This window comes from Coregonus clupeaformis, unplaced genomic scaffold (assembly GCF_020615455.1).
Source record: "Coregonus clupeaformis isolate EN_2021a unplaced genomic scaffold, ASM2061545v1 scaf0283, whole genome shotgun sequence".
Lineage (NCBI taxonomy): Eukaryota > Metazoa > Chordata > Actinopteri > Salmoniformes > Salmonidae > Coregonus > Coregonus clupeaformis.
In genome coordinates this window covers 384,549-399,873 of record NW_025533738.1, presented here as the reverse complement: position 1 = coordinate 399,873, position 15,325 = coordinate 384,549, and the positions used below count along the sequence as shown (strand labels likewise).

Genomic DNA, 15,325 nt, shown 5'->3' with positions numbered 1-15,325 from the left:
TGAACAAAGTTTTGACGCATGCTTGTCTGAAGGAAGAACAGTACTGGCCTTGGAGCAGCATGTGTAGGCTACACACTGTGTCTGTGTAGAGTCTGGAGTTGCTAGGGCAACTGGCCTTCCTGCACTGCTCAGAGAAGAGGGGGGAGGAGAAGAGGGGAGAGGGGAAGATGAGCGGAGAACAGAGAGGTGAAAAAAACGCAAGGAAATGAAGATAGTGGCAGCTGTACAAATAACTAATCCAAAGGGCTTTGACTTCTCAAACACGGCAGAAAGCTAACACAATATGATGCCCCGTCACTTTATTAATTCAGCCACTTACTTAGATGAACTAGCAAGTTAAACTTAGGGGTTGCGTTAATGCAGAATTCTGTGTTTTCACGCAGGTAAAAAAGATAAAACGCATAAGAAATATCTTGCTGCATTTTGTAAACGCAGATGTAAAATGCTTCTAATGGTAGTTTCTGCTCTGCATCAGGCTGTTCTGGGGAACTATGGTAAGCTTCATAATGTGAAATGAAGAACGCGATCTGCTTCATCTCCTAACGTATTGCACAAGTTGACTGCAAATATTATTAAATATTTAAATATTTAAATGTATTGAAAAACTTCAAATAAATAGTTTCAATGGTATTGAAAAACCATCCTGTGGCTATTTCTAAATATGGTATACATGCTATATATAGCTTAATTCGTACAATATGTTACGAATTACAATTTGTACAATATGTTTTTTTTTTTACGAAACGTATGATATGTTACAAATTCCAATTTGTTGTGGCTAACGCTAGCTAGGTGGCTAATGCTAATGTTAGCTAGGCTAGGGGTTAGGGTTAGGGGTTAAGATTAGGGTTGAGGGTAAGGTTAGGAGTTAGGCTAAAGGTTACGGTTAGGGTTAGCTAACATGCTAAGTAGTTGCAAAGTATCTTAAAAGTAGTAAGCAGTTGAAAAGTTGCTAATTAGCTAAAGCTGTCTGTGATGAGACTCGAACACGCAACCTTTGGGTTGCTAGATGTTTGCGTAATACGCCTACCCACCACCCCGACCAACCACCCTACTCTCATTTTTGCCTTAAGTAACCTTCTGTCTCATGTAAGTACACCAAATGTAACATATCATACTACAGTAATCTGAGTATCCCGGATTACATTTACTATGCTACGTCTAGTCTATGAGACCAGGCTGAACCTAGTAGGCATAAATGTGCCATAATGTCATGTCAGGACTAAGGTTGCAAAGGGATCATTACTGGAAACTTTCAAAGTTTACCAGTTAACTACCAGTATTTTGGTATCTTTCAAGGATTTTATGTAATATATCTAGTGGCCCTTTTGGGTACTTCAGATTTTTACAGGTGTCTGTAATTATCTATGGCCCTCTGTGTGGCCTTATCACATTGGAAATAATTAAATAATAGAACGACAAAGCTGTAAAACATTATCCTAAATATAAACCATCAACTTAGTGAACACCATTGGTGTTTAATAAGAGGAGTTCAGCATGACATATATATATTTTTTACAAACTTTGATTTATTTCACTATGTCAGTATGCATTTGTTGGAAAAGTTGCAGAGTTAATTAAAAATAATGCCATTGTTGATAAGATGCTTTTTCATTAATTAGGCTATTTTCTTTTGAACCATATGGTTTATGTACTTCAAACATATGGACAATATGGACACAGATATACAGTGCATTCGGATAGTATTCAGACCCCTTGACTTTTTAGGGTTAGGGTTAGGGTTAGGGTTAGGGTTAGGGTTACCAATGGTGTATAAGATATAGCCTTATTCTAAAATTGATTTTTTTTTTATATCCTCATCAATCTACACACAATACCCCATAATGAAAAAGTGAAAACAGGTTTTTAGAAATGTTTGCAAATGTATTACAAATAAAAAACAGAAATACCTTATTTACATAAGTATTCAGACCCTTTGCTATGAGACTCAGAATTGAGCTCAGGTGCATCCTGTTTCCATTGATTATCCTTGAGATGTTTCTACAACTTGATTGGAATCCACCTGTGGTTAATTCAATTGATTGGACATGATTTGGAAAGGCACACACCTGTCTATATAAGGTCCCACAGTTGACAGTGCATGTCAGAGCAAAAACCAAGCCATGAGGTCGAAATAATTGTCCGTAGAGCTCCGAGACAGGATTGTGTCGAGGCACAAATATTGGGAAGGGTACCAAAAAATGTCTGCAGCATTGATGGTCCCCAAGAACACAGTGGCCTCCATCATTCTTAAATGGAATAGGTTTAAAACCACCAAGACTCTTACTAGAGCTGGCCTCCCGGCCAAACTGAGCAATCGGGGGAGAAGGACGTTGGTCAGCGAGGTGACCAAGAACCCGATGGTCATTCTGACAGAGCTCCAGAGTTCCTCTGTGGAGATGGAAGAACCTTCCAGAAGGACAACCATCTCTTCAGCACTCTACCAATCAGGCCTTTATGGTAGAGTGGCCAGATGGAAGCCACTCCTCAGTAAAAGGCACATGACAGCCCACTTGGAGTTTGCCAAAAGGCAACTAAAGGACTCTCAGACCATGAAAAACAAGATTCTCTGGACTGATGAAACCAAGATTGAACTCTTTGGCCTGAATGCCAAGCGTCACGTCTGGAGGAAACCTGGCACCATCCCTACTGTGAAAAATTGTGGTGGCAGCATCATGCCTGTGGGGATGTTTTTCAGCAACAGGGACTGGGAGACTAGTCAGGATCGAGGGAAAGGTGAACGGAGCAAAGTACAGAGAGATCCTTGATGAAAACCTGCTCCAGAGCACTCAGGACCTCAGACTGGGGAGAAGGTTCACCATCCAACAGGAAAACGACCCTAAGCACACAGCCAAGACAACACAGGCGTGGCTTCGGGACAAGTCTCTGAATGTCCTTGAGTTGCCCAGCCAGAGCCCGGACATGAACCCGATCTAACATCTCTGGAGAGACCTGAAAATACCTGTGCAGCGACGCTACCCATCCAACCTGACAGAGCTTGAGAGGAACTGCAGAGAAGAATGGGAGAAACTCCCCAAATACAGGCGTGCCAAGCTTGTAGTGTCATACCCAAGAACACTCGAGGCTGTAATTGCTGCCAAAGGTGCTTCAACAAAGTACTGAGAAAAGACTTATGTAAATGTGATATTTCATTATTATTAATATTTTGTTTTGCCAAAATTTCTAAAAACCTGTTTTTGTTTTGTCATTTGGGGTATTATTGTGTGTAGACTGATGGAACAAAAAACAATTTAATCAATTTTAGAATAAGGCTGTAACGTAACAAAATGTGTAAAAAGTCTGAATACTTTCTGAATGCACTGTAAAAAAAAAAAAAAACACTATACTGTATATGAATACATTTTTTTTTTTGTTATTCAAGTATAAATGACCAAAGTTATAATATATTGCCATCGATTTTCTATTAATTACCTAAATGACTGAGATTCCGGTAAACTACAGGGAGCTTTGTCAGGACACACATAATTTCAACCTTATATAGGCTACACCACATATTAATAAAAAAGAAATGGACTAGATGTGTTACATGTGTAGGCCTACCATGTTTGTCTCCAGTGGTTTAAAGTACTTAAGTAAAAGTACTTGAAAGTACTACTTAAGTAGTTTTTTGGGGTATCTGTACTTTACTTTACTATTTATATTTGGACAACTTTTACTTTTACTTCACTACATTCCCCCAAAAATTATGTACTTTCTACTCCATACATTTTCCCTGACACCAAAAGAGCTCATTACATTTTGAATGCTTAGCAGGACAGGAAAATTGTCTAATTCACACACTTATCAAGAGAACATCCCTGGTCATCCCTATTGCCTCTGATTTAGCGGACTCACTAAACGCATGCTTGTAAGTTATGTCTGAGTATTGGAGTGTGCTCCTGGCTATTCGTAAATAAAAACAAGAAAATGGTGCTGTCTGGTTTGCTTAATATAAGGAATTTGAAAATATTTATACTTTTACTTTTACTTTTACTTTAATACTTAAGTATATTTTAGCAGTTACATTTACTTTTGATACTTAAGTATATTTAAAACCAAATACTTTTAGACTTTTACTAAAGTAGGATTTTACTGGGTGACTTTCACATTTACTTGAGTCATTTTCTATTAAGGTAACATTTACATTTTAGTCATTTAGCAGACGCTCTTATCCAGAGCGACTTACAGTTAGTGAATACATATTTTTTTTATACTGGCCCCCCGTGGGAATCGAACCCACAACCCTGGCGTTGCAAATGCCATGCTCTATCAACTGAGCTACATCCCTGCCGGCCATTCCCTCCCCTACCCTGGGCCAATTGTGCGCCGCCCATGTTTCTCCCGGTCACGGCCGGCTGCGACAGAGCCTGGATTCGAACCAGGATCTCTAGTGGCACAGTTAGCACTGCGATGCAGTGCCTTAGACCACTGCGCCACTCAGGAGACTAGGTAACTTTAGGTAACTTTACTTTTACTCAAGTATGACATTTCGGCACTTTTTCCACCACTGTTTGTCTCGGTTGAATGTTATAACACTTGCCAGTGTCACATAACTGTGTTGTGTGTGCCAATGTGCACAGTATGACTTTCACTGCTTGCGCTTTTAAATGAGGTATCTGAAATGTGTTTGCGCAATCTCTCTCACCGGAAGTGATTCCCACGCGCAGACGAGGTCAAAATGGCGACTTGCTGAATGTGAAGAGGACATAAGGGAACCGGCTTTATGCTACAAAAACATGTACAAAACGCCATGTAGCAGACTCACAGGTAAACGTATAGATAATATGTACTTATCGTTCATATGCACCGGTATCGAATGTAAAATATTATTCTGTCGCGGGTCGAAAATACTCACGTTTGCAAGGTTAGTTAAGCTAATTAGCATGCTAACTGTTAGCTATGTACCGGTATGTTATGTAGATGGCTTTCAGCTAGCTAGCTTGTTAGCAATGCTCTATGACCTTAGCTTTAATCGAGCCAATGTGGGCCTATTCTCGAATACATCTGGATTCATCTAGTCATTTGACATATCGCAGTGCCACCAACAAACCTGTCAATTACAAAAGTTCAACATTCACCTTCTGCTACCATTTCTGTCAAGCTGTCTACCATATAGTTTGATGCATACGTTTGGTAAATCCAATTTATGCACCACACAGAACGCACTGCAACTGCCTCTTTGAACGCAGTGTTCCATTGGAAATGAAAGTACTTCTGATGTACCAAAACCCAAACACTGCAAGTGTGATCGAGGCTTGACTGCGTGGTCTAGAATGGACTACAATGTCTGCCCACAGGCAGAAAATGGGAGACCCTGCATAAAAACACGTTTTAAACGCTTATTTTATAGCGAAGGACACATTCCACACCTCAAATCGTAAGTATTGTTCCTAGAGATACTTAATATGCCTCTGTTGACTGGGAACTTTGTTTTGGTGAAACCGAAAAATGGTTACGGTTTGGTTGATCAAGGACGCCAGGCTACGGAAAGAGCAGTCTGCAAAGAGCAGTCTGTGAAGAATGGCTTGTTGTGGTAGGAAGCAAGGCTGTCAGCCATAACACTGTTATTATACACAGAAAAGTATAAATTAGTTTATAGCCAGTCCTGAACAGTTAGATGATGCATCTTCACGCCATTCAGTTGTTGTATTGATTATAAACAGTTTGTTTTGTTGTCTTTCTTTGTGTTTTAGGTCTGGTTGGTGCCAGTGTGAGTGGTAACCAGAAACTATTAGGTAGGAATGCCCCTAGGAATCACCAGAGTGCTCGCAGCCTCATCCAGCTGTCCAGGAGAGACCCATCACAATGGATCACATTCCAGCACCTCAACTTCTTGAAGCGCCAGGTAAGTCAAATGCTGCCCATAGTAGGCAAAAACATCACTGTTTCGTGAGTGATGGACAACATTCTGTCCTTAGATTTACATTGGAAATGTTTGTCATTTAGCAGACACTCTTATCCAGAGCGACTTACAGGAGCAATAAGGGTTACGTGCCTTGCTCAAGGGCACATTTACATTTTACACATTGACAAATTGTTCACCTAGTCGGCACTGGGATTCGAACTAGCGGACTTTCTGTTACTGGCCCAACACTCTTAACCTCTAGGCTCCCTGCCCCCCCAGATTGTGCCCTATCATACCAATTGACCTCAGTCCATGCACATGTAGCCTATTTGTACCAGGTCATGTCAGGACACATTAGTGCTGAGCAATTAACAGATAATTTGGCAATTATTTGAATTCCATTTTATGTTTTTTTTCTGTGAGCTCCATGTGCACATTGTGCAGTTTCTCTAGAGATAAATCAGATCAAGCCCGAACTGTGCAATGTAGTAGGGAGTTGTAGTTTCCAACAGGCCAATATTCTTCATAGTTTAGTGCAGCAAACATGGTTATTAACTACAATGACCATAATTAATTGCGCGCCTACTTGTCCGGTCTGCGTGTTTCTTTTACGCCTGCTATGTTAGGTTAGTGTGTTTGACAGCCATCGTCGATAGTGACGACATCGTGATGTCACAAAATATGGTTTAGCATATTTGACTGCACCTCTGGAGTCTGGCAGCGCACAACAGCGCAGCGCAGTGAGCACATAGCAGGGTGACATGCCAAATGGCCTATTCCCTATTTGTCATAGCCTAAATACATATGTGGTTGTTAGACTATTAACATAATGCAAGAGAACAGTGTAGATTGTAGAAAGAGCGGAGAGCACCAAAGCAGTGCAAAATGTCAGATTGGGCCTAATGTGTTTTTGCCCCTCCTCTCCAATGTGGGATGATAATGGGCCTTTTGCAGCGGACACTCCATTGTCTGGTTTATTGTTTTAATCTTAAGATCTCTTTTTCCCATTCGATTTCAATGTGACTTGTTGACGTAAGCATAGCCTACTTTTTCATGATCAACCATCAAATTAATCTATAGGCCTAAGGAGTTCCATCTAAGAAAGTTATTTGCGAATAGCTTAAATAAAAATGTAGTATAGTAATAATGAGCGAGAGAACAAACGATTGCAAGATAGACTAATCAAATAGGAAGTTTAAACCAACCTGGTACGTTTCTGCTTTACTTGACCAGAGTGTACGCAAAATAAATTGTGCCTTCAAAAAATCCCTTCTTGCAAACCAAACAGACAATAATAATTGCCTACACATAGGCTACTGTCAAAAGTTGCAGTAATTTTTTTATTTAATTTTTAATTTAACCTTCATTTAACCAGGTAAGCCAGTTGAGAAGAAGTTCTCATTTACAACTGCGACCTGGTCAAGATAAAGCAAAGCAGTGCGATAAAAACAACAACAACAGAGTTACATATGGGGTAAACAAAACATAAAGTCAGAAATACAACAGAAAATATATATACAGTGTGTGCGAATGTAGTAAGTTATGGAGGTGAGGCAATAAATAGGCAATAGTGCAAAATAGTTACAATTTAGTATTAACACTGGAATGATAGATGTGCAAAAGATGATGTGCAAATAGAGATACTGGGGCTGTGTACAGGTGCAGTGATCGGTAAGCTGCTCTGACAACTGATGCTTAATGTTAGTGAGGGAGATAATAGTCTCCAGCTTCAGAGATTTTTGCAGTTCGTTCCAGTCATTGGCAGCAGAGAACTGGAAGGAATGGCGGCCAAAGGAGGTGTTGGCTTTGGGGATGACCAGTGAGATATACCTGCTGGAGTGCAGACTACGGGTGGGAGTTACTATGGTGACCAGTGAGCTAAGATAAGACAGGGATTTGCCTAGCAGTGATTTATAGATGACCTGGAGCCAGTGTAAACGCTACTTTGACAAGTTAAACTTATAAACTAATATTTATAATATTGTCAATGTTTATTGATATCTTTGAATTGCGCACCGGCAATTGCGCACTTTTAAGCGGGAACAAAACATAAATTAATGATGAGTAGGTGTCAATTGTCTCACAAACAACTATTTTCAATAGCTTACGAATTGTGCATTTATATAAAAGTCAACAATCAGATAAAACAAATGATTATTTAGCCTAACAGTTGATTGAACATTGGCTTAGGCTAAAAACTAATAGGTCCATTATCCTTAGGCTTTGCCTTCTGCCTATCAAACTGTAAAAATCCTAAATATACAATCAGATAAAACTAATTATAACATTCTTTATAACACTTAAAAACAAATGAATATTGTCTTATGCTAAAAACAAATAGGCCTATTAGGATATACCTTTTGCCTATTGAACTGTACAAATCCTAAATATAGGCCTACAAAATAGATGAAGTAGCCTAAACAAAATAAGTACGAAAATATCCTACATTAGTGCTAAAGACTATCAGTGCAAATAAGTAATTTTCACGGTTTTACAGAATATTTTAGCCTATCAAGATCACTTTCTGAGTCAAAATGCAAGCTGAGATCTGCCACAGATTTTTTTTATATTACTTAAAAAATGTACATCTATGCAGCATTAACTAATTAATAACAGTTCTGTAGCAATTATGTTTTTGCAGTAGGCTATAGGCCCAATACATTATCACTGCATATTGGCTGTCCTTGAATTGCCCTGGCAATGTTTTTCTCAGACCATTTTGAAATTATATAAAAAAGTTTAGGTATAGGATCACCTGGTAATATATCATTTTTAGTATTACATAGGCACAGCCAAGTGAGTGTGTGTGTATGTATATATGTATATATATATATATTATTTTTTTACTGGACTGATGGCCTGCGTCTGAGGGGAGGGAGAGAGCAGCGGCGAGGCTTCCTCTCACCGTCCCTCCGCTCTCCCTCCCTCCGCTGAGAAAAGGGACACAGTCTTCCAGCTGATGGCGAAACTCAAGTCACACTGCATTATTTCTGCCTCATGCACCAATTCATGTTGTTACTCCTATGACCAGAGAAAGTGAAATATTCCTAGATATAAAAAAAAACACAACAAGCCGCTAATAATAACAACGCAAGCTTATCGGAACACTTTGCTATAGGCCTAATCATTCATTGCAGCTGCAGTGCTGGTTGTAGCATGAGTGGAAGTAGGGAGAACACGCATTGTATGGCTTAAAAGTGTTGAACAAAGTGTTGGCAGTGCTGAATAACAACTTAAACATGAACGTACTCATATTATAAAAACAGCAGCTCTTTGCTGTTCGTTGAGTCTCTAGTCATGGTTTTGAAATCTCACAGTATCAATTTTGCTTTGCGTTCCAGGCTTCTTTTTACAGTCTATGGCTCGAGGAAACTGTGCAGACGCGATCGAGCGGTTGGTGACCACTGCTATAGGCTATGTCTTTTGAATAAGATGCATCTGGATTTGAATATAGCAAAAAAAAATGGGGAACAATTAGGTGTAGTTACTTTTTACCATGTCTTAGGTCTACCTAAAGATTTCTGGCAAGGAACACCAGCACGTTCACATTTCTGCCCCAGAGTAGCGAACTCCACAGAATGATGGTCTTGTAAATGTTGACAGAGGTTTGTAGTCTGTCCATCCTTTGCCCTCATAATCTTGATAGCCTAGACTTGATAGAAAAAACTAGGCGTAGCACTGTTTAAGACTAGCAATGTGTCCTTTATATTGCATTCTTCCGGCTAGTTGACCTCTCCATGCGCAACACGCATCCCTGATCAGGGTGCGAATTATGGGGTAGCCATGGGGGCGGTGGGGCTCAGCTCCCCTGAATGAGACATTAGCTCCCCTAAATGCAACAAAAGTCAGTCAGCTGTTTAGAGCGCTCATTGCTTTATTTTTCAGGTGTTCGCTGGTACTGGTGTTCTCCGTGCCTTCCGTGGCCAGAAGTAGTAGACCATTTATTTAGCTTGATTGTTTTCTTTCCTGGAACAGCTGGTGATGGTCGCCAATATCACTAGACAACTAGCCTACAGCCAGACATCAATATCACTAGACAACTAGCCTACAGCCAGACATCAATATCACTAGACAACTAGCCTACAGCCAGACATCAATATCACTAGACAACTAGCCTACAGCCAGACATCAATATCACTAGACAACTAGCCTACAGCCAGACATCAATATCACTAGACAACTAGCCTACAGCCAGACACCAATATCACTAGACAACTAGCCTACAGCCAGACACCAATATCACTAGACAACTAGCCTACAGCTATACACCAATATCACTAGACAACTAGCCTACAGCTATACACCAATATCACTAGACAACTAGCCTACAGCCATACACCAATATCACTAGACAACTAGCCTACAGCCAGACACCAATATCACTAGACAACTAGCCTACAGCCAGACACACCAATATAAGTCATACTTAATTCTCTCATTAAAATGCAAATCAATTTATAACATTTTTGACATGCGTTTTTCTGGATTTTTTTGTGATTTTTCTGTCTCTAACTGTTCAAATAAACCTACCATTAAAATTATAGACTGACCATGTCTTTGTCAGTGGGCTAACGTACAAAATCAGCAGGGGATCAAATACTTAATTCCCTCACTGTATACACCAATATCACTAGACAACTAGCCTACAGTTAGACACCAATATCACTAGACAACTAGCCTACAGTTAGACACCAATATCACTAGACAACTAGCCTACAGTTAGACACCAATATCACTAGACAACTAGCCTACAGCCAGACACCAATATCACTAGACAACTAGCCTACAGCCAGACATCAATATCACTAGACAACTAGCCTACAGCCAGACATCAATATCACTAGACAACTAGCCTACAGCCAGACACCAATATCACTAGACAACTAGCCTACAGCCAGACATCAATATCACTAGACAACTAGCCTACAGCCAGACATCAATATCACTAGACAACTAGCCTACAGCCAGACATCAATATCACTAGACAACTAGCCTACAGCCAGACACCAATATCACTAGACAACTAGCCTACAGCCAGACACCAATATCACTAGACAACTAGCCTACAGCTATACACCAATATCACTAGACAACTAGCCTACAGCTATACACCAATATCACTAGACAACTAGCCTACAGCTATACACCAATATCACTAGACAACTAGCCTACAGCCATACACCAATATCACTAGACAACTAGCCTACAGCCAGACACCAATATCACTAGACAACTAGCCTACAGCCAGACACAACAATATAAGTCATACTTAATTCTCTCATTAAAATGCAAATCAATTTATAAAATTTTTGACATGCGTTTTTCTGGATTTTTTTGTGATATTTCTGTCTCTAACTGTTCAAATAAACCTACCATTAAAATTATAGACTGATCATGTCTTTGTCAGTGGGCTAACGTACAAAATCAGCAGTGGATCAAATACTTAATTCCCTCACTGTATACACCAATATCACTAGACAACTAGCCTACAGCTATACACCAATATCACTAGACAACTAGCCTACAGTTAGACACCAATATCACTAGACAACTAGCCTACAGTTTGACACCAATGCGCATCCAATTCATCCAACATTAATGACAGTAGGCCTATAGATGACTATTTCGGTTAGAAGCATTCCATTTTGCAATGGCATAGGCCTACATTATATTGGATTTGTGTGCCCATGAGAACTGTTTTCACGGAGAAGCATAATGAAATGTTATGTAGGCATAGTTACATTTACAGTGCACCTCTCGAGATCTCCAAGATCGAGGAATCGTACAGGGTTTATGTTCAAAGTTCTATTTCAATTGTTAAATGCTTAATAATGACAAATAACACTGTCATAAATGTAATTCATGTAAGGAAAGAAATATAGTGTTTTATGTCACACAATCTGTGAAGACTCCAAGCATTAACTCATGAATTATAGACAACTCATGAACTAGGGTGTATATTTTTTTTTATTCAACTCATGTATTATATTGAATGAACGCTACCTGTTCTGTGTGTGTTCATGTGTGTAGAATTGCCTTTGCTGAGAGGGTAGGGTACTGGCAGTAGTGTAGTCCTAGTGGAGGGTAGGGTACTGGCAGTGGTGTAGTCCTAGTGGAGGGTAGGCTACTGGCAGTGGTGTAGTCCTAGTGGAGGGTAGGGTACTGACAGTGGTGTAGTCCTAGTGGAGGGTAGGGTACTGGCAGTGGTGTAGTCCTAGTGGAGGGTAGGCTACTGGCAGTGGTGTAGTCCTAGTGGAGGGTAGGGTACTGGCAGTGGTGTAGTCCTAGTGGAGGGTAGGGTACTGGCAGTGGTGTAGTCCTAGTGGAGGGTAGGCTACTGGCAGTGGTGTAGTCCTAGTGGAGGGTAGGGTACTGGCAGTGGTGTAGTCCTAGTGGAGGGTAGGCTACTGGCAGTGGTGTAGTCCTAGTGGAGGGTAGGGTACTGACAGTGGTGTAGTCCTAGTGGAGGGTAGGCTACTGGCAGTGGTGTAGTCCTAGTGGAGGGTAGGGTACTGGCAGTAGTGTAGTCCTAGTGGAGGGTAGGCTACTGGCAGTGGTGTAGTCCTAGTGGAGGGTAGGGTACTGGCAGTGGTGTAGTCCTAGTGGAGGGTAGGGTACTGGCAGTAGTGTAGTCCTAGTGGAGGGTAGGGTACTGGCAGTGGTGTAGTCCTAGTGGAGGGTAGGGTACTGGCAGTAGTGTAGTCCTAGTGGAGGGTAGGCTACTGGCAGTGGTGTAGTCCTAGTGGAGGGTAGGCTACTGGCAGTGGTGTAGTCCTAGTGGAGGGTAGGCTACTGGCAGTGGTGTAGTCCTAGTGGAGGGTAAACGCAACGAAACACTGTTTATACACCGTAAAAAAAATATGCTTTTAAAGCATAGGGAGTGTTAATTTTTTCACCGCGACCGGCAATCAGAGTTTACCCACTGACTACCGGTAGGCCTATTTGAAGTTCATGGTAAGACACATTGTAGCCTGGTCTAGTAGGTTGACTGTATGTCTGTTAGGATGACCATCATGTTTTAAGACACATTGTAGCCTGGTCTAGTAAGTTGATTGTGTGTGTGTGTGTTAGGGTGACCATGTTTTTCCCGGGACAGTTTCAGCCCCATTTCAGGTGTCCCGTCTTTTCTGGCTACAAAAAAGGTCAATTTGTCATCAAGACGCATCAATTAATGAAGAACTAATCAATAGCAATCGCTGAAAGTCATTAGGCACACCTTTTGGTGTTTTTTAACATGCAGATGTCTATTTCCATTCATCAAATGGTGCCAGTGTACATGCAGATGTCTATTTCCATTCATCAAATGGTGCGATTATCTTGGAGTGGACGGTCATGCAAAGGTAGCATGTGTTTTGTAGTGATTTAGTGTGACAATCAGATGAAAGTATAATGACTGGTTGTGTTTATGCCACATTAAAAGGTCATTCACCGTTAAATTCTGTATTTTATTATTAGGCCCATAACATTTCCCGTGCAGTGCAATCGCATGCACACAAGTGACCCCCCTCCACATTGTACTTCACACTTTGCCCCCCTATATCAGCGCTGTTTGGACAGGACAATGAGACTGTCATCCAGACATCGCCCAACGCTTAAGTACACAGGATTAGCTATATTATAATTGAAGCCTGCAAAGTCATGGGCAGTCACTTCTTATTGATAGAAAAATAAGCTAGATGTTACATGTTAGTCTCAGTTGCAAGTTATAATGCCAGTGCCACCCAACCATGTTTTGTGCCAATGTGAACGTATGATTTTCACTGCTTGTAAAAGGAGGAATATCTGCCATAATGTGTCAATGATAGACAACCTTTATCTTCACTCACTCACTATCTGCCCTCTCCCTTCGCAGTATGTGATGACGAGTAACAATGCCCTCTATCAGAGAGCTGATCCTAAGCAGACAGCCATCTTGACCGTCCTGGAGGACCATCGTGATGGCGGCGTGGACAGACAGATCCAGCAGGTCCCAACCATCGACCATGTGCCTGTGGTCACTGATGTCACACCACCTCCACTACAGCCAGAGACCACAACCACAAATGTGACCGCAACACCGGTCTCAAGTCCTGTCTCGACTGTGTCAGCACAGGAGATACTTACTCTGTTGAAAGCAACCTCCAGCAAGACTGTGTCACCACCACAGACGAAGGCTGTGTCCAGTGCAGTAGAGTCTGGGACTGAGATGTTAGAGGTTCCCCATCTGCAGGTGGAGTCAGATGAAGCCAGGGAGGCTCGGCTGGACAGGCAGTGGAAGGAACTCAAGGTGGACCTGGCTGAACTTCCAGATGTGTACGCTAAACTTGCCAAAATCAAACTCACAGGTATGGTATGACATGGACAAGGAACATGTATCTAAGCGTTTCTTAATGTTTTATTTTCTATCAAGGATATGCACAATTTGGCCTAGGGCATTGCTTCGCCTTTCACAAAGATGGGAACTTGTACCACAGATGGAACAATGAGCCAGATGTTTCAACGGATGTGTAAATGTGACGCATCCGCTTGGTGTTTCCACTCACTACCAAATATGGTGATGAGAGGAAGCCCAGTGGAAGAAGATGAAGCGAGATGGATTTTGGCCGACATTCTGCTAATTTTCTCATCGATGAAACATTTGATCTCAATACAGTTTCCTGTTCCTAAAACTACAGTTTCTATCTAATAGAGTTTTGTAGACTTTATCCTTCCCCTTCGTATTTTTTGCCCAAAAAGTATGTTAAGGAGTGCAACGGCAAATCGAGTTATTGCACATGTGCACTTCAGAGTAGGCGTTCCCTAATGGAAATATGCAAATACATGCTAGAACGTGCCAATAGGATCTCGCTAGCTCGTGTTTGGCTCTGCCCACCTCCTTGCTTGTTCTGCCCACTATGACTCATTTGCTCCCATTGGAAACGACATGCTGTGGTTTATCTTGGGTTAGTTATAAAAATCTTTGCTTGTAAATACTGTTCTGCCAGTAATTGCCCAAAGCTGTAGGCCTATAGTTGATATGGAAACTATGGTGGGGATAGAAGTATGAAGCATGTTGCTTGTGTGTAGGTATGATGTTAATATTGTTGTTTCAGCGTTAGTAGTGTGGACGGCAGCAGCTGGTTTTGCCATGGCTCCAGTACCCTTTGACCCTGCCACCTTCTTCTTGGCATCCCTTGGGACAGGGCTTGCCTCCTGCACCGCGAACTCCATCAACCAGGTCAGTTACGTCAAAATCAAATCTAATTGTATTTGCACATGCGCCGAATACAGTGGGTGAAATGCTTAATACGAGCCCTTTCCAACAATGCAGAGTAGTAACACGAGGAATAACATAAAATACACAAGAATGAAACTATATACAGGGAGTACCAGTACCAGATCAATGTGGAGCTCTATACAGGGAGTACCAGATAAATAATAATAATAATTATTCATTTAGCAGACGCTCTTATCCAGAGCGACTTACAGGAGCAATTAGGGTTAAGTGCCTTGCTCAAGGGC

The 15,325-nt window shown here is 41.2% G+C and overlaps 1 protein-coding gene across 1 annotated transcript in view; it reads left to right on the top strand.

Moving 5' to 3' along the window:
- Positions 1-4,663: 4,663 nt before the first annotated feature.
- The window catches only part of LOC121577779 (protoheme IX farnesyltransferase, mitochondrial), a 74,322-nt gene continuing 63,660 nt past the window's right edge, over positions 4,664-15,325 (top strand). The window contains exons 1-4 of the mRNA XM_041891664.2: positions 4,664-4,767; positions 5,694-5,845; positions 13,698-14,169; positions 14,917-15,041. Of these exons, the coding sequence (XP_041747598.2) occupies positions 4,737-4,767; positions 5,694-5,845; positions 13,698-14,169; positions 14,917-15,041 (780 nt within the window). The 5' untranslated portion in view covers positions 4,664-4,736. The remainder of the gene's footprint in view (positions 4,768-5,693; positions 5,846-13,697; positions 14,170-14,916; positions 15,042-15,325) is intronic.